The sequence below is a fragment of the Eurosta solidaginis genome, chromosome 2 (assembly GCF_040869045.1).
Source record: "Eurosta solidaginis isolate ZX-2024a chromosome 2, ASM4086904v1, whole genome shotgun sequence".
NCBI lineage: Eukaryota > Metazoa > Arthropoda > Insecta > Diptera > Tephritidae > Eurosta > Eurosta solidaginis.
In genome coordinates this window covers 140230895-140258670 of record NC_090320.1, presented here as the reverse complement: position 1 = coordinate 140258670, position 27776 = coordinate 140230895, and the positions used below count along the sequence as shown (strand labels likewise).

The window sequence follows — 27776 nt, the reverse complement described above, 5'->3', positions numbered from 1 at the left end:
AAACTAATTCAACTCGCCTGCTTTCAGCCTTTAGCTCCGTTATTGTGTCCATTTTCGATGAAAAAGTAAGGTTACGAAAGTATGGTTTTAGGTTCCTTTTAATGATCCCCACTAGCACTTTCTCGGACACCCTTATTCCCAGCCTTAACGTCAAATTGTGAACCTCCCCATAAAATTATTCAAATCCCTCATGCACCAACTGTTTACGCTCCATGATTTGTCGAATCACCTGCGGTATTGAAGTGAGTCAGCAGTTCTGCCTTCAGATCCGTGTATCCGAAATTCTCATCTGCTAATTCTTGCCTGTACTATTTCAAAGCCCCGCCCGATATATGGCAATGGAAATCCGTAAACAGTTGGTGACTTGATGTTGGACTCCCACATTTTCTAGACGAAACAAAAAGCTTTTGACAGAAATCGCCATATCCCTGCCGTCCAAACTATATGTGCCACTTTTCTAGGACCATCTTCTTCCAACGTTGTGGCTCCTGCATTGTTTGGCTTCCTACGTCTGATCTGCATTCTCCACTGTTTGCATTAGTAGCTGTTGCATTTCTATTTGTTTCACCCCTGTTGTTAGGCGTGGATACTTGAGTGGAGAGCTGATCCAATGCCTGCGCTGCGGAAGCCTCGACTTCGGCTACTCGGCCCCTGATGTTAGAAAAATAAGTTTTAATATTCCGACCTCTTTAGTATCCTGGCTAATCAAATATCCTTGGTGTGCCATCATTGCCATTAAAATGCTCAGTTGCTCGGTGTTTCTGTCGGTAGTTGCAATTCTGTTTTTCGCTGCCATCGCAACCCCACCTTACGGTCGTCCTATCGTCTGACCCTCTATTGGACAAAAGCCCCCCTTAGCTCTGACCTCATCGTTATTTGGCATTTCTAAAATTTTCTGTTTGACAATGGACATACTAATTTCGCGTCCGGTCCCGCCTTCGAATGTACCGAAGATCCTGGCAGTACACTGTTTAATGTAGTCTCTAGGAACGAAATCACCTGAGTTCTGAACAGCAGTAAAAATTTGGTTGAACATTTATCCAACAATCTGATTCTCTACTGCTCGTGCAAAGCCAGGCGTGACAGGTCTTCATCCTCTGAACAGGCCCAAACCACCTGGTACTCTCTCTTGCCTGTTCCCTTCGTCAGACATGTACCCAAACTCACTCGACTGATTCACGCAATGTCATACAGGCCGAAAGGAAAGACTGCTTCTGCCCAAGTCAACTACAAAGTCAGACCAAACAAAAAAAATATGGAAAGAAGAATTCCCGAAATTAATTAAAAACTCAGAAAAAAGAAAAATAATTAAATAAATAAATAAATAATTTAAATAAGCAAATAAAAAAACTTCACGATAGAAGGTGACAAATCAAAAAAGAAAAGTTCAAATAATAAATAAAATAATAGCAGCAAAAAATAAAAAATAAAAAGAGGGAATTCAGCTATGAATCATAAAAGGTAAATGGAACCAAGTAAAGGTGTCTAAGTTCGGGTGTAACCGAACATTATATATTCAGCGTGAGCTTCAATTATACATTTCATTTCAGACAAATTACTTTTCTACATAACCCGTTTAAAGAAAAAATGTCTCCCCATTTCCTCTTACAATAAAACTTGATAAGTGAAATATCATTGATTCAAAACTATTTTTTGCTAAGTTATAGCTTATTATTCTAGTCCCTTTTAAACTTTTTTTATATCTAAGTTGCCGTGGTCTTTAACGGATCCCGTCCATTTTTAATAGAAATATTTTCTGCTATAAGGAAAATATGTGTACACAATTTCATTACGATATGTTAATTTTTCTTCGAGTTATGGCTCCCGAAACATAGAAAATTCCTTAGTCATAAAAGGGACGGTGCCATGCTCATTTTTTTAAATTTGAAGTTTTTCCTATTTATTGTTATAAATCCACTAGGGAAATGAAATACCATTGATACAAAGCTCCTTTTTGCAAAGATCTGACTTATTTTATTCGTCCACGACCCTTTTAAAAATCTTTTATATAAAAGTGGGCGTAGTCCTTAACCGATTTCGTTAATTTTTCTTCAAAGCATTCCTTATAGTAAAGGCAACCTCTCTGCCGAATTTTGTTACGATAGGTTTAACGATTTTTCATTTATGATTAATAATATTTGTAAAATTGATTTTATCACAATTGGACGGTGTCACGACCATTTTAAAAGATTTTTACACGTTATAATATTCTTTCGCCTCAGCTACATTGCCTTCGTGACATTACATCAGCACTACCATGGGTACTACATTTTCGATGCTCAATGGAACAGTCTTAGCTTTGTAGTCGCTCAATGCACCGTACCAATTGATATTCTGTATTACGGAACTACAGAAGCCATTTCAACGCTGCGTGATCTCTCCTGAGGCGGAATCGCTACCCGTAGATGTACTTGTGAAAATGTTTAGTGCACTCTACCAATGCCAACAGCTCTCTCCGTGGAGGGGCTTAAGGTAACGCTGGCTTCCTTATATATGCCGTACGACGGTAAGGTATCCAGTGACCGATCAAGGTAAGGGCCATCTACTCATCGGGACAGATGGAGACGCACCCTACGTCCAGTGGGACAGTTCCGACATCGACATTCGTGATTACCTTTTAACAACTAATGTGGTAAAGAGGTTATATACCTTATTATTTGCGAAATGGCTTATGTAATAAAAACTGGAAACCAAATAATGAGCTATTAGCAAGAGAACTACCAGTACTACCCTCATAATGCCTTTCATCAACGGAGAAGCTGCAGAATATAGTAGCAACTTTCTCATTGGCACTCTCAAATGCCCTTGAACAAGCTTTTCCAAGACCTCACTGATGCTCCCATGATTTGTACTCACTTCGTAAATCTTATAGATAAAAGCTTACACAGCACAGAAGGGGAAACCATAGAGCTGCTTCTGAACATACATTTTTCGGGAAAAATACTCGAAGCACCTTCAACAGACCAGGCTGCAAATATACTCTTTACTGAGGAAAGGGTCAGGTGAGCAGTTAAAAGTTGTAAGCCTCTTAAATCTTCTGGACCAGAAGGGATTGCCTCCGCTCAACATATCCACTCTTTGCAGATATCAGCCAACTGGCTTTGGCACATATATACAGCTTGCTTAGCTGCGTGTGCAAGGAGGAGTGCCACGGTCATATTTATTCGTAAGGCAGGGCGAGCCTCTCATTACGGGGCGAAGGACTATAGACCTATCAGTATGTCGTCCTTCGCACTCAAGACCCTAGCGATTTCCTCACTACCACTATTGATAGGAACCTCATATCTAGCTATCAACACACGTACTCCAAAGGAAAATCCGCGGAGAATGCGCAACACAGCTTAGTCTCTACTGTCGGAACATCCTGGCTAGAAAAGGGTAAGATAGTAATCCTGGCTTTCTTAGATATTGAAGAATTATTCAACAATATAAATCCAGATAAGACAACAATGCTCTAATTTGAATGTATATAAGCACCTATTGGGACTGATTTATCAACTATTCATGGGAAGGAAAGTGCTTTCTTCACTGAAGAAGGTTAATATGACACGCTATAACGCAAGGGGCACACCCCAGGGTAGTGTCCTTTCCCCTCTAATATGGAACCTAATGGTAAATTCTCTAGAAAGAGATACTAGTTGGGGCAGCGGGAAGATTTTGACATAGGCTGATGACCTAGCAATCGCTTACAGAGGTAAGTTCCCTTCCAACTTTATGTGACTTATGCAGGTAGCATTGCGAGCGGTTTCCATATGGGTCTCCCGTTGTAAACTCAGCGTCAATTCTGATAAAGTTGAGCATGTCTTATATACGAATCGATACAAAATCCCAGCGTTAAACATACCAGAACTAAGTGATGTGCGCCTAAACCAGCAGATACGGCCAGATTTCTAGGCGTAGCTCTGGACGGAAAGCTGAAGTGGAAGGAAAATGTCATTAAGCGACAAAAAAAAGGCTACATTGCATTAGATGCGTGTAGAGCCATTGTCAAAAAATTTGGACTCAGCCCCAATATATGCAGATGGATTTATCCTGCGATTATCGGACCCATACCGCTTTATCGCATAGTTGTATGGTGGCTAGCCTTGGGCAATGCACCAAACCTGAACTTGTTGGTAAAGTCCACAGATCTAGCATGCTAAGCTTAAGCAGTGCTCTAATAACTACGCCTAGCGAAGCTCTTCAGATCAATCTTGACATCCTTCCATTGTATATACCAGGCTATATTCCTCCGGGATTCCTCGTACTAATATTCCTAACATGTCAACTCTTTTTAATGTCCCTTTTATTCCTTGCCTCTAAACTGTTTCTAGTTTCACTATTGGTTGTTGTCCGGGCTACCCTTCTCCTGGCTGAGTACCCCGGTCAGCTCTTCCAGATTGGCATTTCCCTTCGGTGGCCTAAAGACACAAAAAGAGCTGTCCCCGACGCGAAAAGCAGGTCATGTTGTGGAAGCTAGACCTGTACGGAGCATCCTTATCAGCTTCCAAAGGATTTTTGATAAAATGGTAAGCCGGCATTTCACACGAGGAGATCAACATTAAGTGGAAAGGTGAGGGACAGAAAGAGTTAATGGTAGGTTTGGTACCGTTCTCAGGCACTGTATCAGGAGCACCACACGGCACAGCATTTTAAGCTCTATTATCAGAGAGTTTGCGGCTGTTCGAACTATTCTTGAATGCGTTCCATAACGCTTCCAGTGGCTCGGAACTACTCCCTACTTCCAGAAACTGCACACTGGGGTAAACCAAGTCACTTACGTCCCCTTAAGATCTACTTTTGCGCTACCTTAAAACTTATTCTACTCGCCTGCTTTCAGCCGTTAACTCCGTTATTATGTCCATTTTCGATGAAAAAGTAAGGTTACGAAAGTATGGTTTTAGGTTCCTTTTAATGATCGCCACTAGCACTTTCTCGGACACCCTTATTTCCAGCCTTAACGTCAAATTTTGGACCTCCCCATAAAATTATTCAAATCCCTCATGCACCAACTGTTTACGCTCCATGATTTGTCGAATCACCTCTTAGCCGGACCCTGCGGTATTGAAGTGAGCCAGAATTTCTGCCTTCAGATCCGTGTCTCCGAAGTTCTGATCTGCGAATTCTTGCCTGTACCATTTCAAAGCCCCGCCCGATATTGGCAATGGAAATCCGTAAACAGTTGGTGATGATTTACTTGATGTTGGACTCCACATTTTCTAGACGAAACAAAAAGCTTTTGACAGAAATCGCCATATCCGTGCCGTCCAAAATATATGTGCCACTTTTCTAGGACCATCTTCTTCCAACGTTGTGGCTCCTGCATTGTTTGGCCTCCTACGTCTGATCTGCATTCTTCGCTGTTTGCATTAGTAGCTGTTGCATTTCTATTTGTTTCACCCCTGTTGTTAGGCGTGGATACTTGAGTGGAGAGCTGATCCAATGCCCTCGCTGCGGAAGTCTCGACTTCGGCTACTCGGTCCCTGATGTTAGAAAAATAAGTTTAAATATTCCGACCTTTTTCGTATACTGACCAATCAAATATCCTTGGTGTGCCATCATTGCCATTAAAATGCTCAGTTGCTCGGTGTTTCTGTCGGTAGTTGCAATTCTGTTTTCCGCTGCCATCGCAACCCCAGCTTACGGTCGTCCTATCGTCTGACCCTCTATTGGACAAAATCCCCCCCTCAGCTCTGACCTCATCGTTATTTGGCATTTCTAAAATTTTCTGTTTGACAATGGACATACTAATTTCGCGTCCGGTCCCGCCTTCGAATGTACCGAAGATCCTGGCAGTAAACTGGTTGAAGTAGTCTCTAGAAACGAAATCTCCTGAGTTCTGAACAGCAGTAAAAATTTGGTTGAACACTTATCCAACAACCTGATTCTCTAGAGCTCGTGCAAAGGCAGGCGTGACAGGTCTTCGTCCTCTGAACAGGCTCAAACCACCTGGTACTCTCTCTTTCCTATTCCCTTCGTCAGCCATGTACCCAAACTCACTCGACTGATTCACGCAATGTCATACAGGCCGAAAGGAAAGACTACTTCTGCCCAAGTCAACTTCAAAGTCAGACCAAACAAAAAAGTATGGAAAGAAGAATTCCCGAAATTAATTAAAAACTCAGGAAAAAGAAAAATAATTAAATAAATAAATAAATAATTTAAATAAGCAAATAAAAAATCTTCACGATAGAAGGTGAAAAATCAAAAAAGAAAAGGTCAACTAATAAATAAAATAATAGCAGCAAAAAATAAAAAATAAAAAGAGGGAATTCAGCTATGAATCATAAAAGGTAAATGGAACCAAGTAAAGGTGTCTAAGTTCGGGTGTAACCGAACATTATATATTCAGCGTGAGCTTCAATTGTACATTTCATTTCAGACAAATTACTTTTCTACATAACCCGTTTAAAGAAAAAATGTCTCCCCATTTCCTCTTCCAATAAAACTTGATAAGTGAAATATCATTGATTCAAAACTATTTTTTGCTAAATTATAGCTTATTATTCTAGTCCCTTTTAAACTTTTTTTATATCTAAGTTGCCGTGGTCTTTAACGGATCCCGTCCATTTTTATTAGAAATATTTTCTGCTATAAGGAAAATATGTGTACACAATTTCATTACGATATGTTAATTTTTCTTCCGAAACATAGAAAATTCCTTAGTCATAAAAGGGACGGTGCCATGCTCATTTTTTTTAAATTTGAAGTTTTTCCTATTTATTGTTATAAATCCACTAGGGAAATGAAATACCATTGATACGAAGCTCCTTTTTGCAAAGATCTGACTTATTTTATTCGTCCACGACCCTTTTAAAAATCTTTTATATAAAAGTGGGCGTAGTCCTTAACCGATTTCGTTAATTTTTCTTCAAAGCATTCCTTATAGTAAAGACAACCTCTCTGCCGAATTTTGTTACGATAGGTTTAACGATTTTTCATTTATGATAAATAATATTTGTAAAATTGATTTTATCACAATTGGACGGTGTCACGACCATTTTAAAAGATTTTTACACGTTATAATATTCTTTCGCCTCAGCTACATTGTCTTCGTGATATTACATCAGCACTCCCATGGGTACTACATTTTCGATGCTCAATGGAACAGTCTTAGCTTTGTAGTCGCTCAATGCACCGTACCAATTGATATTCTGTATTACGGAACTACAGAAGCCATTTCAACGCTGCGTGATCAAGGTAAGGGCCATCTACTCATCGGGACAGATTGAGACGCACCCTATGTCCAGTGGGACAGTTCCGACATCGACATTCGTGATTACCTTTTAACAACTAATGTGGTAAAGAGGTTATATACCTTATTATTTGCGAAATGGCTTATGTAATAAAAACTGGAAACCAAATAATGAGCTATTAGCAAGAGAACTACCAGTACTACCCTCATAATGCCTTTCATCAACGGAGAAGCTGCAGAATATGGTAGCAACTTTCTCATTGGCACTCTCAAATGCCCTTGAACAAGCTTTTCCAAGACCTCACTGATGCTGCCATGATTTGTACTCACTTCGTAAATCTTATAGATAAAAGCTTACACAGCACAGAAGGGGAAACCATAGAGCTGCTTCTGAACATAAATTTTTCGGAAAAAATACTCGAAGCACCTTCAACAGACCAGGCTGCAAATATACTCTTTACTGAGGAAAGGGTCAGGTGAGCAGTTAAAAGTTGTAAGCCTCTTAAATCTTCTGGACCAGAAGGGATTGCCTCCGCTCAACATATCCACTCTTTGCAGATATCAGCCAACTGGCTTTGGCACATATATACAGCTTGCTTAGCTGCGTGTGCAAGGAGGAGTGCCACGATCATATTTATTCGTAAGGCAGGGCGAGCCTCTCATTACGGGGCGAAGGACTATATACCTATCAGTATGTCGTCCTTCGCACTCAAGACCCTAGCGATTTCCTCACTACCACTATTGATAGGAACCTCATATCTAGCTATCAACACACGTACTCCAAAGGAAAATCCGCGGAGAATGCGCAACACAGCTTAGTCTCTACTGTCGGAACATCCTGGCTAGAAAAGGGTAAGATAGTAATCCTGGCTTTCTTAGATATTGAAGAATTATTCAACAATATAAATCCAGATAAGACAACAATGCTCTAATTTGAATGTATATAAGCACCTATTGGGACTGATTTATCAACTATTCATGGGAAGGAAAGTGCTTTCTTCACTGAAGAAGGTTAATATGACACGCTATAACGCAAGGGGTACACCCCAGGGTAGTGTCCTTTCCCCTCTAATATGGAACCTAATGGTAAATTCTCTAGAAAGAGATACTAGTTGGGGCAGCGGGAAGATTTTGACATAGGCTGATGACCTAGCAATCGCTTACAGAGGTAAGTTCCCTTCCAACTTTATGTGACTTATGCAGGTAGCATTGCGAGCGGTTTCCATATGGGTCTCCCGTTGTAAACTCAGCGTCAATTCTGATAAAGTTGAGCATGTCTTATATACGAATCGATACAAAATCCCAGCGTTAAACATACCAGAACTAAGTGATGTGCGCCTAAACCAGCAGATACGGCCAGATTTCTAGGCGTAGCTCTGGACGGAAAGCTGAAGTGGAAGGAAAATGTCATTAAGCGACAAAAGAAAGGCTACATTGCATTAGATACGTGTAGAGCCATTGTCAAAAAATTTAGACTCACTCCCAATATATCCAGATGGATTTATCCTGCGATTATCGGACCCATACCGCTTTATCGCATAGTCGTATGGTGGCTAGCCTTGGGCAATGCACCAAACCTGAACTTGTTGGTAAAGTCCACAGATCTTGTGACGGACTAATTCCTGCTGAGGTATGCCCAGTCCGTCCAGGGTTCCTATATTTGGTGGGGGAACCTATTCCGATGAAAATAAATAGACAAAGGAGTTCTGAAAACGTTATAAAGTTTATTTAAAAAAGGATCGATATCCTTAAGAGCTACTCCTATTCTTTGTCCCTGTCTAAATAAGAGTAGCTGAGGTAGAACCCCTCTGCTAGCTCTCCGTCAGTTGGAGTAGAAACCTCCTACTGAATATAAAATAATTCACGAAATGAAGTAGAAACCTTCAGGTCGTGTTGGTCAGTGGTAGAAGCCCACTGACTCGTATGCCTATCTCCTAGCTTCTGATCTTACAAGCTAATTTGCCGCCCTTATATACGATTTTGTACGCCGGTGGACAGTTATTTCCTAAAAACAATTCATTGTAATAATTCCTCAGTTATAGAATTATGTAGGACTGCACGCAGGCAGTCAGTAATTTTACAATAACAATTATAAATGTTGGAAATGCAAAAATTGAATTCTAGTTTAACGCTCCTTTCGCTGTATTCTATTGGTATATACATACGCTTACATGCTAACATGCGTTTTCCCTCTTTCCATTATCATACATATGGTGGTACATCGGTATATATACATATATGCATATTTTCGATCAGGTATGACGATCCGCTATCCCGGCATTTCATATCCCAATTTTAGGGAGCCCTAATATACATAGCGAACAATGTGCCAAATCTCGTACGTACGCTTGTTGTATGCCTGCCGTGTTTTCCAGTCATTGCTTTACCTATCGAATTCGATCATTTGTGTTTATGCGTATGTTCGCTGTCACTTGGTTTTGATGGTGCGTTGGCCTCGTTTGATGCTTTCGGCTTCTGCTTAGCGCGTGCGTTGGTGTGTCGTATGCTTGTACGTAAGTATGTAGAGAAAAGTCCCAATTAGTAGCAGCGCTTAGTTTGGCGACTTTTACTGCTGATCTTTGTTTATCCAAATTATTATGTATGTTGTATTTGTGGCTGAGTGCATTGGATGCGCAAAGGGTTGGTTGACCGGCATAATTTTATGTTTTTATGCATTTCCATTTTCCTTCCAAATGTTTTAGTGTATGTTAGGGTGACCTATATTTGAAACTTATGTGGGCGAAAAATGTAAATATTGTGATTGCGTGCAAAAGTGCGCAAGTCTGGTTTATCCTTCAATTTAGTAAATAATAATTCAATATGCGACCGCATGTATTTGTTTTGACGTGTAATTCATAAAGGTATAATTCATGTAATAAAAATGTATAAATGTTAAATTCAGAGTTAAATTCAATTCTTGTATAACATGAAAATGAAAAATAGGTATATGTTGTGAGGGTACAAAACCCTCGGTTTTGGGGTCCTCACACTCCCCCCTCACCTACCGCAGCGAAGCTTACGGTCACCATGCAGGTGCGTGTGATCCGTACTCGGAAATAGTGTTCGCTCACACTGCCTTCGTCGTCGCTGTCGTCATGGTTGTCGTTGCTGCTGTTGATGCTACCACTGGCCTCGCTGGCCATCAGGCTCAATATGTCGCTGGTGTTGTCGTTGAGGCTGTCGTTGACCTCGCTGGCCATACGGTTTAATATTTCACTGTCGTCGTTGTGTTCGTTGCTGACGTTTCGCTGCCCTTCCCGTCGGTGGTGTGTGTGATGCCAGCCTAAACTGTAAATGAAAAAACTGGTGGAATTTCCTTAGGGTGTTCCCACCGTATATGGTGGATTTAAAAAAAATGTGGTATATCATGAGCCTAGTTACAGGGTATATTTATGTGATTATGTAATTGTGGTTAGAGTTTACCGCGCTTCAGTGGTTGATTCGAAGTCCGGGTACTCCTTGAAATGAAATTTCTTCGTGTATGATTTGATACTGTTGCGGTTGGGCGTGTACGTTACTACCGATTTGATTCGAGTTGCAGTAGAATCTCACGTAATAATCCGTTATTCCGGAGCTGTCTCTGGGTGTGTGCTCATTTAGGGCTGCTATAGCAAACTGTCTTCCTAGGTGTAATCTTGCTACAGGTATCGGTCCTTTGGCGATCTGTACTTGGGTTCCTCGAGCGACCTGTACCTGATTTTCTGGAAATGTTCGTGCCTGATTCTCCGTATTGTTTTGCACTTGAGCGTCTCTGTATACTATCAGTTGTTGGCTCGGACTTTGGTCCTCTTCGTGTTGTCTCTCGGCCTCTTCGCTGACTCGTGTGAGCGTACCACAGATGGCTACCTCGCTGTTCTCTCTCTGTTGTTGTACCTCGGGGATATTGTTTGTTGTTCGATTGGACGATGTTGACGGGATTTGATCTTCACTAGCGTTCTTCTTGTTACCCTGTTCATTCCTTTGCTTTATGGATTCATTGTTGTCGGCGGCGTCTGTTGCGTGGTATGCTTTCAGCTCACTTAAGTGGGCTGTCCTCCTCCTTCCTCTGAAAACTTTGTCTAGCTCTACGATCACTGGTGATACAAAGTTCGTTATCCGATGGGGTCCACTGTACCTGGGCGCTAGTTTGGCTGCAAAGTTATCCACCGCTTTTGACAGCTGATGCTCCTTTACCAGCACTAGGTCGCCTATAGCCGGTTGCCATTGCCTTCTTCTTAAATTATAATGCTTTGCTTGCTCTGCTGATGCTCGCTCTTGCTTCCGTCGTACCATCTCGAATATCTCCTTCATCTTCATTGATTTCTCGGCTGGATTAGCTACTCTCTCACCTGTACCGAATGTATGCTCGTCGTAAAGGCTATTGGGAATCCTTGGTTCTCTGCCTTGTACTACATATGCTGGACTGTACCCTGTCGATTCGCATACGCTTGTGTTTATTGCGAGTGTTATCTCTGGTATAAGCTCGTCCCATGTTCTCTGCTCATTCCCTGAAAACTGTGCTATCATCCTCTTGATGTTGCGGTTCGCTCTTTCTGTCGGATTCTCCTGCGGTGTGTATGGTGCTGTCAGCTGGTGTTTTACGCCAAGCTCCTCCAAATACTTCTTAAAACGTTTGCTCACGAACTGCGCTCCGTTGTCTGTGATTAATACCTTTGGAATGCCAAATCGTGCCAAAATTCTCTCTCTAAATCCTCGTACTACGCTTTCTGTTGTTGCCTTTCTAATTGCCATTATCTCCACCCATTTTGAAAATCTGTCAACGAAAACTAATGCCATTGTATTACCATGTTTTGAGCGTGGCATTGGACCAACAAAGTCTGCACACACTGTTGCCCACGGTTCTTCTGGAATTTTAGTTAACATCTTACCCGCGGCCTGTTGTTGACTAGGTTTGTATACCTGACATCCATGACACTGTTGTACGTACTTCCTTACGTCTCTGAACATTCCGGGCCAGTAATATCGTGTCGTCGCTCGTGCAATAGATTTTCGAACGCCCATGTGTCCTGCGCTTGGTGTGTCATGAATTTCCGCCAGCACTCTGCGTCTCTGTGGGGTCGGTACACATAGCTTCCACGGTACTTCGTCTTCATCATCAACTTGACTCTCTATTCTCCTGTAGAGCTTTCCGTCCTCGATCACATAGTCTGGGAATTTCTCCGGAGCCTTTCTTACCTCTGTAATCTTCGCTTTTAGCCACTTGCACTCGTCTTTGCCTTGCTCTACTGTCAACGTAGTTAGTTGCTCGTCCATCGGCTGTCTCGAAAGTGCATCTGCCACCACGTTTAGCTTTCCTTTCCGGTACTGTACGTCGAATGAGTATTGTTGTAGTTCTAGTGCCCATCTAGCAATCCGTCCCGTCGGACTGTCTATTGCGTTTAACCATTTTAGAGCTAGGTGGTCTGTGATTACCGTGAACGTGTATCCCTCTAGGTAGGGTCTCATCTTCCTTATCGCCCACACTATTGGCAAACATTCTTTCTCTGTCGGGGAATAATTTGTTTCTGCCTTGTTAAGTCGGCGACTCGCGTAAGCAATCACTCGTTCTTCGCTGCCTGATCCTTGGGTGAGCACTGCTCCGAGGCCAAAATCGCTTGCATCCGTCTGTAGGCAAAACTTCTTCGAAAAATCTGGGCATTCTAGTACAGGTGCTTGGGTGAGTGCGGCTTTTAATGCTTCGAATGCCGACTGCTGCTCTTCCGACCACTTCCACTTCCTTCCTTTCTTTAGCATTGACGTCAACGGGTGTGAAACTTGTGAAAAGTCTGAGACGAATCTCCTGTACCACGATACCACTCCTAGGAATCTCCGTAGTTCGCGTAAATTGTTTGGCGGTGTCAACTCGTTGATGGCTGCTATCTTGTCCGGGTCCGTGTGAATGCCTTCCTCGCTAACGACATGACCTAGATACTTTAAACTTTTCTTAAAAAACTCACATTTTTCCGAGTTTATCTTAAGGTTTGCTCTTCGCAGCCGTTGAAATACTTCTGCCAGGTGTCTTATGTGTTCTTCCAATGTTTTGCTCGTAATGATGATGTCATCTAGATATGCGAATGCGTAAGGTTCCAACTCTGGTCCTATAACGTGATCAAGTGCCCTCTGGAAAGTTGCTGGGGCTGAGTGCAGACCGAACGGCATTACTTTCCATTGATATAGCCCACGTCCGGGTACAGTGAATGCGGTGTATTGTTTGCTGTTTTCTTCCATGGGGATTTGCCAATATCCGTTTTTTAAATCGAGGCTGCTGATAAACCGAGCACTTCTCAATCTGTCCAGGATGTGTTGGATACGGGGTAATGGGTATGCGTCTGGTACTGACCTTGCGTTTAGTGGGCGGTAATCTACGCACAGTCTCCATTTACCATTTTTCTTCCTTGCCAAAACTATTGTTGCGCTGTGCGGGCTTCTAGAAGGTTCGATGCAACCTTTCTCGATAAGCTCATCGATTTCCTTATTAATAATCTCTTGCATCTTGGGATTCTTCGGGTAATATCTTTGTTTTATGGGGCGGTCGTCTTTCATCACTATCTTGTGCGTGGCCACGTTGGATACACCTGACATTTCCTGGAACATCTGTAATTCTTTGTTGAGAAATTTACTCACCGACTCGTCTGTGTTCGCAACTTTTAGGCTGTTATCTTTGTGACTACTTTCATTTCTACTTTCGACCATTGTTGTACAAGTGACCGCATCCTCCTCCTGATTGTTTGTGTTCAAGGTTAGCGTTTGTTCTCCGCATCTCATCTCCCTGTTCACCTTCGCTAGGTAATCCGTTCCAAGCACCACTTCGTCGACTAGTCCTGGTAGGATTAGCATTTCATTTCGCAGCACTTGGTTACTCATTCTCACTTCTACATCTACCGCTTCTATGATCGTCTTAGGTTTGCCATCTCCCAGTATCACTCGTGTTTCTATCGCCTTGAATATACCTGTTTTCAGCCTTCTTGCCAATGTTCCACTCACAAAGCTTCGCGTCGCCCCTGTGTCGATTGCTGCTACTACCTCTTCGCCATTCACCGTAATATTCGCCAAGATCCGGCCCTTTGTATGTCTTAACGTGTTTAGTTTTCCCGACGTTGCGTTTGGGGAGACCCCACTCCTCGGTGCCAATGAGGTCTCTGGCCGTTTCCCTGCGTTCGTCTACAACAATTTCGTGTGAGTGTGCCTACTTTTCCGCATGTCCAGCAGAATTCGATGCGAGCGCTACGGCAACCGTATGCGACATGGCCGCCTCCTCCGCATCGTCTGCACGCCGTGTTTGTATCGATGTATCTTGGTGCCGGGTCTGATTTCTGGGATGGTTGTTTCTCTGTCTGCTGTTCCCGCTCCTCTGCCTGCATATATTGATAACGTTCTTCTGGGCGCCTTGGTACAAATGGTCCCGCCGTTGGTCGCATCGGATCTCTGTCAGGGGTAATATTTTCATAATCTTCTACCAAACTTACCAATTCTTCCAGGCTGCTGATCTCGCCTCTTTTAACATACAGCTGGATTTCTCTGCGGGAGTTCCTGTATATGCGGTTTAGCTTTTGGTCTTCGGTGTAGGCGGCATGTCGCATCAGCCCTTGTAGTGCTAGCACATAATCCTTAAACTTCTCTCCTGGTCTTTGCATGCGTGTCCGTATCTCGTCGTCCAACTGTTCAAAATATCTGGAGCTGAGGAAAAATTTTAGGAAATCTTTCTTGAATGAGTCCCACTCGTTCCAACTCCGGTTGTTATTTCGGTACCAAACCAACGCTTTGTCTTTGAGTAGCTCCGGCAATGCTCGTGGTATCGAGTTGACGTTTATTTCGTATCCTTCTGCCAGTTCTTCCACGCGTTCTATGAACCCTAGAGGATCCTTGCCCCCGTCGTATTTCAAGCCCCATTTTCTTACCCGGTCCATAGTGGTTGCGTATGTGCCTGGCTGTTGCATCGCATATAGTGGTGGTTGTGGGACCTCGTGTTGGATGGGTGCGCCGGTTGTATTCTCGTCATCCGTTCTCGTAGCGCTTGGAGATGTCGAACGACTACTTGCCTGTGGTTTGTTTAGATTAGATGTCGTCCTTGCATGTTGTAGAGCTAGTTCTGTAAGCCGATCACGCCATTTCTCGTTGTCCTTTTCTGCCTGTACGAACGCCGCCAATCGCTTCCTTAGTTCGTCTACCGTTCCCGTATCATCCAGCTCGAACTCCGAGTGGTAACTTACCAGCTCCTCTCGGGTCAGATAATATACCCATGATACCTTTACCATTTTCTTATTTGCGTATCTTTCCTTGTTAGTTTGTCTGCTTAGTCTTCGTTGTTTTGCTTTCCGTATATCCTTGTTACCTTCCTTTATGTAAAGCCTTGATGATTTCCTTGATTTTATTTAAGTCTTCTTGGGTGCCATATGTGTTTTTATTTATAAGCCTGCTCGGGCGCCATATGTGACTTTATTTATAAGCCTGCTCGGGCGCCATATGTGACGGACTAATTCCTGCTGAGGTATGCCCAGTCCGTCCAGGGTTCCTATATTTGGTGGGGGAACCTATTCCGATGAAAATAAATAGACAAAGGAGTTCTGAAAACGTTATAAAGTTTATTTAAAAAAGGATCGATATCCTTAAGAGCTACTCCTATTCTTTGTCCCTGTCTAAATAAGAGTAGCTGAGGTAGAACCCCTCTGCTAGCTCTCCGTCAGTTGGAGTAGAAACCTCCTACTGAATATAAAATAATTCACGAAATGAAGTAGAAACCTTCAGGTCGTGTTGGTCAGTGGTAGAAGCCCACTGACTCGTATGCCTATCTCCTAGCTTCTGATCTTACAAGCTAATTTGCCGCCCTTATATACGATTTTGTACGCCGGTGGACAGTTATTTCCTAAAAACAATTCATTGTAATAATTCCTCAGTTATAGAATTATGTAGGACTGCACGCAGGCAGTCAGTAATTTTACAATAACAATTATAAAAGTTGGAAATGCAAAAATTGAATTCTAGTTTAACGCTCCTTTCGCTGTATTCTATTGGTATATACATACGCTTACATGCTAACATGCGTTTTCCCTCTTTCCATTATCATACATATGGTGGTACATCGGTATATATACATATATGCATATTTTCGATCAGGTATGACGATCCGCTATCCCGGCATTTCATATCCCAATTTTAGGGAGCCCTAATATACATAGCGAACAATGTGCCAAATCTCGTACGTACGCTTGTTGTATGCCTGCCGTGTTTTCCAGTCATTGCTTTACCTATCGAATTCGATCATTTGTGTTTATGCGTATGTTCGATGGTGCGTTGGCCTCGTTTGATGCTTTCGGCTTCTGCTTAGCGCGTGCGTTGGTGTGTCGTATGCTTGTACGTAAGTATGTAGAGAAAAGTCCCAATTAGTAGCAGCGCTTAGTTTGGCGACTTTTACTGCTGATCTTTGTTTATCCAAATTATTATGTATGTTGTATTTGTGGCTGAGTGCATTGGATGCGCAAAGGGTTGGTTGACCGGCATAATTTTATGTTTTTATGCATTTCCATTTTCCTTCCAAATGTTTTAGTGTATGTTAGGGTGACCTATATTTGAAACTTATGTGGGCGAAAAATGTAAATATTGTGATTGCGTGCAAAAGTGCGCAAGTCTGGTTTATCCTTCAATTTAGTAAATAATAATTCAATATGCGACCGCATGTATTTGTTTTGACGTGTAATTCATAAAGGTATAATTCATGTAATAAAAATGTATAAATGTTAAATTCAGAGTTAAATTCAATTCTTGTATAACATGAAAATGAAAAATAGGTATATGTTGTGAGGGTACAAAACCCTCGGTTTTGGGGTCCTCACAATCTAGCATGCTAAGCTTAAGCAGTCCTCTAATAACTACGCCTAGCGAAGCTCTTCAGATCAATCTTGACATCCTTCAATTGTATATACCAGGCTATATTCCTCCGGGATTCCTCGTACTAATATTCCTAACATGTCAACTCGTTTTAACGTCCCTTTTATTCCTTGCCTCTAAACTGTTTCTAGTTTCACTATTGGTTGTTGTCCGGGCTACCCTTCTCCTGGCTGAGTACCCCGGTCAGCTCTTCCAGATTGGCATTTCCCTTCGGTGGCCGAAAGACACAAAAAGAGCTGTCCCCGACGCGAAAAGCAGGTCATGTTGTGGAAGCTAGACCTGTACGGAGCATCCTTATCAGCTTCCAAAGGATTTTTGGTAAAATCGTAAGCCGGCATTTCACACGAGGAGCACAACATTAAGTGGAAAGGTGAGGGACAGAAAGAGTTAATGGTAGGTTTGGTACCGTTCTCAGGCACTGTATCAGGAGCACCACACGGCACAGCATTTTAAGCTCTATTATCAGAGAGTTTGCCGCTGTTCGAACTATTCTTGAATGCGTTCCATAACGCTTCCAGTGGCTCGGAACTACTCCCTACTTCCAGAAACTGCACACTGGGGTAAACCAAGTCACTTACGTCCCCTTAAGATCTACTTTTGCTCTACCTTAAAACTTATTCAACTCGCCTGCTTTCAGCCGTTAACTCCGTTATTGTGTCCTTTTTCGATGAAAAAGTAAGGTTACGAAAGTATGGTTTTAGGATCCTTTTAATGATCCCCACTAGCACTTTCTCGGACACCCTTATTTCCAGCCTTAACGTCAAATTGTGGACCTCCCCATAAAATTATTCAAATCCTTCATGCACCAACTGTTTACGCTCCATGATTTGTCGAATCACCTCTTAGCCGAACCCTGCGGTATTGAAGTAAGCCAGCAGTTCTGCCTTCAGATCCGTGTCTCCGAAGTTCTGATCTGCTAATTCTTGCCTGTACCATTTCAAAGCCCCGCCCGATATTGGCAATGGAAATCCGTAAACAGTTGGTGATGATTTACTTGATGTTGGACTCCCACATTTTCTAGACGAAACAAAAAGCTTTTGACAGAAATCGCCATATCCGTGCCGTCCAAACTATATGTGCCACTTTCTAGGACCATCTTCTTCCAACGTTGTGGCTCCTGCATTGTTTGGCCTCCTACGTCTGATCTGCATTCTCCGCTGTTTGCATTAGTAGCTGTTGCATTTCTATTTGTTTCACCCCTGTTGTTAGGCGTGGATACTTGAGTGGAGAGCTGATCCAATGCCCTCGCTGCGGAAGTCTCGACTTCGGCTACTCTGTCCCTGATGTTAGAAAAATAAGTTTAAATATTCCGACCTTTTTAGTATACTGACCAATCAAATATCCTTGGTGTGCCATCATTGCCATTAAAATGCTCAGTTGCTCGGTGTTTCTGTCGGTAGTTGCAATTCTGTTTTCCGCTGCCATCGCAACCCCAGCTTACGGTCGTCCTATCGTCTGACCCTCTATTGGACAAAATCCCCCCCTCAGCTCTGACCTCATCGTTATTTGGCATTTCTAAAATTTTCTGTTTGACAATGGACATACTAATTTCGCGTCCGGTCCCGACTTCGAATGTACCGAAGATCCTGGCAGTAAACTGGTTGAAGTAGTCTCTAGAAACGAAATCTCCTGAGTTCTGAACAGCAGTAAATATTTGGTTGAACACTTATCCAACAACCTGATTCTCTAGAGCTCGTGCAAAGGCAGGCGTGACAGATCTTCGTCCTCTGAACAGGCTCAAACCACCTGGTACTCTCTCTTTCCTATTCCCTTCGTCAGACATGTACCCAAACTCACTCGACTGATTCACGCAATGTCATACAGGCCGAAAGGAAAGACTACTTCTGCCCAAGTCAACTTCAAAGTCAGACCAAACAAAAAAAGTATGGAAAGAAGAATTCCCGAAATTAATTAAAAACTCAGGAAAAAGAAAAATAATTAAATAAATAAATAAATAATTTAAATAAATAATTTAAATAAGCAAATAAAAAAACTTCACGATAGAAGGTGAAAAATCAAAAAAGAAAAGTTCAACTAATAAATAAAATAATAGCAGCAAAAAATAAAAAATAAAAAGAGGGAATTCAGCTATGAATCATAAAAGGTAAATGGAAACAAGTAAAGGTGTCTAAGTTCGAGTGTAACCGAACATTATATACTCAGCGTGAGCTTCAATTGTACATTTCATTTCAGACAAATTACTTGTCTACATAACACGGTGCTCCGCCTGTTTAAAGAAAAAATGTCTCCCCATTTCCTCTTACAATAAAACTTGATAAGTGAAATATCATTGATTCAAAACTATTTTTTGCTAAGTTATAGTTTATTATTCTAGTCTATGACCCTTTTAAACGTTTTTTATATCTAAGTTGCCGTGGTCATTAACGGATCCCGTCCATTTTTAACAAAAATATTTTCTGCTATAAGGAAAATATGTGTACACAATTTCATTACGATATGTTAATTTTTCTTCGAGTTATGGCTCCCGAAACATAGATAGTGCGGTGCCACACCTATTTTCAAAAATTTTAGTGTTTTCCAATTTAATGTTATAATGCAATTTAGAAAGTATAATTCTATTGACACAAAGCTCTTTTTCGCTAAGATATAGCTTATTATTTTCATCTACGACCCTTTTAAAAATCTTTTATATAAAAGTGGTCTTTAAACGATCTCGTCCATTTGTCCTAGAAATATTTCGTGCTATAGGGAAAATTCATGTACCCAATTTTATTACGATCCGTTAATTTTTCTTCGAGATATGGCTCCCGCAACATAGAAAATTGCTTAGTCATAAAAGGGGCGGTGCCACGCTCATTTTTTAAAATTTGAAGTTTTTCCCATTTATTGTTATAAATCCACTTGGGAAATGAAATACCTTTGATATAAAGCTCTTTTTGCAAAGACCTGACTTATTTTATTCGTCCACGATCCTTTTAAAAATCTTTTGTATAAAAGTGGGCGTGGTCCTTAACCGATTTCGTTAATTTTTCTTCAAAGCATTCCTTATAGTAAAGGCAACCTCTCTGCCGAATTTTGTTACGATAGGTTTAACGATTTTTCATTTATGAATAATAATATTTGTAAAATTGATTTTATCACAATTGGATGGTGTCACGCCCATTTTAAAAGATTTTAACACGGTATAATATTTTTTAGCCTCAGCTACATTGTCTTCGTGACATTACATCAGCACTCCCATGGGTACTACATTTTCGATGCTCAATGGAACAGTCTTAGCTTTGTAGTCGCTCAATGCACCGTACCAATTGATTTTCTGTATTACGGAACTACAGAAGCCATTTCAACGCTGCGTGATCTCTCCTGAGGCGGAATCGCTACCCGTAGATGTACTTGTGAAAATGTTTAGTGCACTCTACCAATGCCAACAGCTCTCTCCGTGTAACGCATTACTTCCTCTCTGGTTTTCCAATTGATCGGCTGTAATATGCAACTATCTTCCCCTGTCCATCGACCAGTTGTGACAAAATGCCTCCTATAGCATATCCACTCGTATCTAGAATAAACGTTGCTCCTGGAATCGGATATGGCAACATTGGGCAGTGCACAAACGCTCTTTCAATGTTTGAAAAGATTATGTGGTCTTGGCCAAACCTTTACTGCTTCTATCTTTTCATTCGCGGTGCAGATACCCTCCGTTGTTACTTTATAACCCAAGTAACTAACTTGCTTCTTGAACAGAGAGCACTTTTTGGGACTAGGTTTCAGACCAGCACCAGCTACCCTTTGGAAAACCTTCTCCAAATTCTTCAGGTGTTCTTCAAATTTTTTCCCAATATGAGGATTTATATAGCAAGCACGTTTTCCAATGTAGTCCTCTCAATACCTGATCCAAGTCCAGTGTGGAAAACCTTTTTGTACTAGAGAGCAAATCCGGAGTGCCGTCAATACTTGGCAATGGGTAGCTACCCTTTTCCTTGGCATGTTTCATATTTTCATCCTTCTTTTTTACAAGTACTACCGGTGAGCTCCATGGACTGGCTGATAGTTCGATGACGCCGCTATCACTCATTTTTTATGTGATTTGAGTCACAATTTCCCGCTTCGCTAGTGGAATACGGCGAGGAGCTTGACGGATCGGCCTCGCTCCAGTGTAAATTTGATGCTTCACATCGTTGGTGCGGCCTGGTTTGGAACCATGCTGGTCAAATAGGTTTGCGCACCTTAGGAGAAGTTATTTTGCCTTACTCTGAGATGAAGACTCCTCTACCCTTCCGTCCACGCCGTGATGTCATTTGAAAGATCAGCCTTGCTTGTTGAAGCGTTTTTCTGGAGCTGTTCACATTTAATTACTACTTGAGCCTCTTGTCATCTTCCCAATATAGTTGCTTTGGTAAGTTTGAGTGGTGAGTGTTTGAGTACTCTTACCGGAATACGTCTGTCTTGTTTATCATAGGCAGAGTTCTTCCTACAAATATTTTCGGTGTTGATTTATTCACTGCCTCTACAATTCACAATTTGTTTGTCCCATAATTTCCCTCAACTAGTGGCTGTACGTAATCTTGCTCCATGCAATGGTCTTATATTCTTGTTGACTAAATCCGATCGAATGGTGGAATGAGATGCACCCATATCAACAGTCAGTTAACGCTCCTTTCCATCAACATGTCCTGCGACAGTAAGATTTCTTGATCTTCCAATTTGCAGGAGAGAGATTATAGGGCATTCAATTGTGGAAGACTGCTGTCGCCAATTGCGGCTGACTCGCTTTAGTTTAACGATTGAGTGCGGCCACCCACTATGTTGGAACTATTAAGGTTGGTGATGCAAAAACGTCCAATGTGCCCTGGCTTCTCACACTTGAAGCATTTGACTACATCGTTATTCCTCTACTGCGTTCCCTTCAATGCTGCGAAAATTGTGTCTATCCACTGTGGCCTTTCTACTTCCACACGATGGGCTTTGTACGCTGGCTTACTCTAAAGTGAGGCTGTTTCCTTAGTAGGTGCATGTGATACGATTTCAGCAAATGTTGGTTTTGCATTCGCATATGTGGCTCGTTTCGTTTTGACAACCCGTATTCCATTTATAGAGCTTTGAATTTTAAATCTCTCGGTGTATTTCACGGGTGCGTCCGCATTTGCGAGATGAGCTAATCTGTCGACATCCGAAGCAAACTCCTGCAAGGTCTCTTTAGTTTTTGGTAACGGTTTTGCAATTCTATTTTGTATATCTATTTCCTGTGTTCGCTTTCGTAACGTCGTTCTACAGCAGCCATTAACGATTCATAGTTATTCCGCTCTCCTTCGGTAGGATTTCGGCTGCTGACCTCTTCAATGCTACGAATAGAGCAGCAGCTTGATCTTCAGCATTCCAGTTGTTCACTACTGCGGTCTTCTCAAACTGTACCTTAAAGACCTGGAAAGGAACAGAACCGTCAAAAAATGGTGTTATTACCTCTGGATTACTCGCTGAAACTGGTGGCCGATTCAGCTGCAACTCTTGCACTCGTCCTTTTAAATCATCGACTTCTGCCTGAAATTAAGCGATTTTTGCATCCCGTGCCTCCAGGTTTGATGATACCCTTCCTTTCTGGATGCTGCGAGGATATACGAGCCTCTTGTGCATCAACTGCTCGGCCATATATGTCTCCTGTTCTTCTTTTTGTGTTTCTATCTTGGATATAATCAACGTCGATTCTTTCCAATTCCATAGCTTCCCTAAATCGTGTTTGTAGCTCGGATTTATTGCCAGTAGTATTCAATAGACAGGCTTCCAACTCCTTTTTCAGTTTCTGGATCTTCAAATCACTTAACTTGGCCATGTCCCTGTTGTCCTCTGGAATTTTTTCAACAATTCCACTTCTGACACCAAATGTTACGAATTTTGGGGGCTTCCGATTATTTGCACCTTCTGCTAACGTTCGAATCGCTGGACTGCCGAATAAATAACTCCAATATTCAGTATTGCAAAATAGTCTCTATTTAGACTACTTTGCGAGTAGTACTTCACAATCACAAGTGTGGGGAATATTCTTCCTTGCCTAGTACATAATTGCGACTGCTTGCTTTAATGTGTACATGTACATAAGTGTGGCTGCCTGCTTTTTTGTTGTTGTGACTATTTACCAACATCACACTAATGCTAATATTCGCCACAATATGAATTTTTATATAATGCGCTTTAGATGCGTTCTTCTTCTGTTTGAACTCTCACCGAGTTCCCCCTCCCCGTGGATCCGCCGATGCCTACCAACCTTGTTGCATGCAATTATTGCACGCCCTTTTACATTTTCAATTCTCATAAATTTATTGGAAAATCGATCATTGTAAGCGAGTTTAAAGTTCAGGTTACTCTATTGCAAAATTGCTGTTGCACAGTGTAATTTTAACTGTGCTCTAATTGTGTAACTAAATTCAAACGAAGAATAATACATACCCATATTTTGTTAAATTAAAAGCAGTTTTATACCAAGTCGACTTCAAAAAAGGCGTTGTACAGTTTAAATAACCGTTAAGCTCTGAAAGAGACTTAAATGCTAGCTCCATATCGGCTACTCGATTAGTGTATGGATAATCGACGGACCAACTACGAAAATAGAAAAAATTAAAAACATAAGATATGAATTATATATACGGGGCTTTTCACTTCAACCAAAGTTGATGAAAATGTTTTCATTGTATAGTAAACACCTGTGCAAAAGGAATGCCTGAAATATTAAAGGATTACGATGATACAGGGTGTCGAAGTTTTGCTTTTTCCCTTGTGGTTTCTTTTTTTTATAACTATTTGAGCGACTAAATTTTAACGTACAAAAAAATTTATATGTTTCTTGCACCATTTTTCACCGAAATTTTTTTGTATTGTTGCTCAAAATTAATCCCAATTTTCCTCTAAATAATATATGAGGGTAACTTTGTTTGGAAAAGTCTATTTTTATGCGATATTTCGCTTTGAAGCAAAAAAGAAAAATATAAAAGTGGACTTTGCCCCACAAAGTGACCTTTACATTTTTATAGAAGAAAGAAAAGTTTGTATTAAAAGTAACATTAAAAACTAAAAGAAGTTTCTAAAAAATTAAAAAACAAAACAAATTAAAAAATAAAAATTGTTAACATATTTTATACAATACGAGTAGGTTCGACTTTTTATTTTTGCTTTAAATAGGGTCTATATGGAAATATTTTTTTGGATTTTAAAATTGTAGGATAACGAAACCCGAAAATTTTAAAGCCGAAAAAACAAATAAGTTGATGGTATCCCAAGGGATACTAAGATACTTGGCTTGGATTTCACAAGTGGTTCCAGGCTCTGGATCAGGGACTGTTATCAGTCTTAGACAGACCATAGTGGCGAATTTCACGCGTGATTAAGTTGCACGTCCTGCACCAGGTGTCCCTGCTTCTGCTGATAATGGCGGATCTAGAGAGGACAACTCGATCAAATCCACACCCCTGAGTCATTGTGCCGAGCTCAGGGGAGGGAGGACTCTTTAAGAGTCAAGATCGGTACACAGCGGTGACGAATTGGATTGTTTAGGGCTTTTGCTTATTGACATTGAATTTTGACTTGATGACTTTGGGCTGGTAGGTGCGATATTCTGCCACCTTAGTAGGTCGGGATGAAACCCTACCGAAATGGCTTCTAGGCTAATGCTGTTCCTGCCCACGTCCCGTTAAAACCGTGGTGGGCCTCAAGGTACTTTCCGGCTCCTTCGCCGTTAAGTTGGTGGTGTAGGTGCGGTTGAAAATTTTCCCGCTTCGCGTCCGGTCTGGCTCTGAACGCATTACTCATAAGGTCTCCCTGCGTAGCATAAATAACCACGAGACCGTTGAAGGGCGACTACACAATCGGCTCCGGATAGCGGCCTTGAGGGGATACTTTTTAGAATAGACACGACTAACACGAATCCGCCAAGGATGGGGTGCGGAAGAAGAGCGGTTTTGATGGAAATCCGTCAAATCAATCTTCAGCACTCTAAGGTAGCTTCGGCAAATTTGTTGCTCTGCCATGAAAAAGGCGGAGTGGATATAGTCCTTTTCCAGGAGCCGTGGCTGAGTAGTAACGGCAGTAAGATTTCTGGATTAAGGACTGGAAAATTTAACACCTTGGAGCATGGGGAGGCAGGTAGGCCTAGATCCTATGTGCTTGTTAAAAAAGAGATTAAAGCTTTTATTTTCTCTAATTTCAGCATTGCTGACGTAACCACGGTCTGCCTCGAGCGAGGAAGTAATGAAATCTGGGTGGTCTCAGCGTACATGACCCACGGGGACGTAGCGGGACCACCACCTGCGATACTGGGCGAAATCACCGCTGAAGCAAGGCGGAGAGGTGTTGGCGTGATCATCGGTGCCGATGTTAATGCCCATCATAGCATCTGGGGAAGCTCGGATACCAACACTAGAGGTGAGTCTTTATTTACTTTTGTTGTAGATGAGGGGATTTGTATATGTAATAGGGGGAATGACCCGGATTGGATTACTGCGGTAAGGGAGGAGGTCCTGGACCTCCCCCTGGTTAGCAGAGAATTGGAAGGTCGGATATCTGGCTGGAGGGTTCTCAACGAGCACTCCTTCTCTGATCACCGATATATTCAGTTCTCGGTGAACGAAGAACGTCCCGGTAATTTATCTTTTGGTAACCCTAAAAGTACTAACTGGGACTTGTATTGTAGGAAGCTGGGAGGGCTATTGCCTGCGGCGCCTACCGTTAGTTCGGACCTGTCCGAATCTGAGATAGACGTTCTGGTTGAAAACTTCACCTCGGCTCTTCAACAGAGCCAGGAGGGGTAAATTACCCTCGGACTAGGAGCTGTATAAGGTGAGTCTGGGGATATATAAATATGAAATAAGGATAGCCTAGCGAGATTCATGGCGAAGCTTCTGCGAAAACATAGAAGGCTGCAATGAATCCGCGATGCTTAGAAAAATAATCTCTAGGAATCCCGCTCCTCTGGGGTATCTGAGAGATGATTGTGGGGACTGGTCGATGAGTAGCAAGAAGTCCCTAAATCGTTTACTGGACAATCATTTCCCCCATGTCCCAGTTGCGCAGGGATCTTCGCCTGCATGGTCGGCGGTCGTTGGCCATGCAGAAGTGCCTGCCATTCCAATACGGGCAAGTCAAATAACCTGGGCTATAGGATCGTTTAAGCCCTATAAGTCTCCGGGCCTGGATGGAATCTTTCCTGCGCAAATTCAAAAGTCTTTGGGAATTTCCTGCCGCTGGTTGGCCATCATCTACACTAACTGCCTCAGGCTTAACTATATCCCGAAGTCTTGGCACACGGTTAGGGTTATTTTCATTCCGAAGGCCGGCAGAAGCTCTCATGTATCACCTAAGGATTTCAGGCCAATTATTCTCTCGTCGTTCCTTCTTAAGGCGTTTGGGCGCTTGATTGGGAGTGGGGAGGGGCCATAATTAAGAGGAAGGTGTGCAGAAGCACGCCACAGGGGGGTTTCCTATCTCCTCTGCCCTGGGTTGTGGTAGACAACGAGCTTGTTGTGGAGCTGGAAGCCAATAGTTGTCGGGTGGTTGCCAATGCAGATGACCTCGCTATCCTAGTCAGAGGCAAATTTCTGGGCACCCTGCGTGATGTTCTGCAGGGATACTTGGATACTGTGGCTAGGTGGGCTGAATCATGTGGATTGGCGGTCAACCCGGGAAAAACGGAATTGGTTCTTTTTACAAGGAGATATAAGATGCCAGATTTCAGAATTCCCTCGATTGGAGGGGTACCGTTGGTACTTTCTGATAGGGTTAAATATTTGGGGATCGTTTTGGACAAGAAACTGTCCTGGAGACCCAATGTGGAAGATCGGGCCAGGAAGGCCACCGTTGCGTTGTACTGCTGTAGAGGGGCTATAGGAAAGAGATGGGGACTCTCGCCAGGAGTAGTGCCCTGGCTTTATGAGATGGTGGTCAAACCGATTCTGCTATATGGGGTGCTGGGGTGGTGGGAAGCACTGGACACGGCGACCACCTCCAAAATGTGAATGTAAGTGCAACGGACCGCGCTGATTGGTATCAGTGGCGCTCTCAGAACAAAACCTACCTTGGCAATGAACGTCATGCTGAACATATACCCAGTAGATATTGCGGGAAAGGCGGCCGCGGCAAGGTCGTTGGTCAGGCTTCGTGATATGAGCTATGGGCTTTCTGACTGCGGACACTCTAGCCTTCTTACCAGTTTCGACTTTATCCCGGACAGAACGGACTATTGTATGCCGATAACAGCTCCCTATACAACCTTCACCCCAGTAATTCCACCGAGAGAGGAGTGGGAAAGAGGAATTATCTGGGGCATGGAACCTGTTAACTTGTTCACGCATGGGTCGAAGCTGGATGGAAAGGTGGGTGGGGGTCTTTTGTCAAGAGCTAAATATAAGCCGCAAGTTTAAGTTGGCTGATCACTGCAGTGTATTCCAAGCGGAAGTTGCTGTGATTAAGGATGCGGTGGATGGAATGCTATCCAGTGCTACTACGGTTAGGGAATTTAACATCTACTCTACGATATCAAGGCCTTGAGCTCAACTACAGTGCGATCGAGGGTGGTCTGGGAGTGCCTGACCACGCTTGCGATTGCATCGAATTATTTTACAATTAAAATTATATGGGTCCTGGGCCATAGTGATATCCCGGGTAACTGTCGAGCGGATCTCTTAGCCCGCATCGGTACAACTGAACCGGATGAAGATGGCTGTAGGGATTTTGGGATCCCGCTGGCCACCTGTGGATTGCTCCTCCATAGCTGGGCCTCGACTCAGCTAAGCAAACG

General features: G+C 42.4%; 1 protein-coding gene across 1 annotated transcript in view; it reads right to left on the bottom strand.

Moving 5' to 3' along the window:
- The window catches only part of Apoltp (Apolipoprotein lipid transfer particle), a 2338027-nt gene that overhangs the window by 949507 nt on the left and 1360744 nt on the right, over positions 1-27776 (bottom strand). The window contains exon 15 of the mRNA XM_067766285.1: positions 23438-23587. Within this exon, the coding sequence (XP_067622386.1) occupies positions 23438-23587 (150 nt within the window). The remainder of the gene's footprint in view (positions 1-23437; positions 23588-27776) is intronic.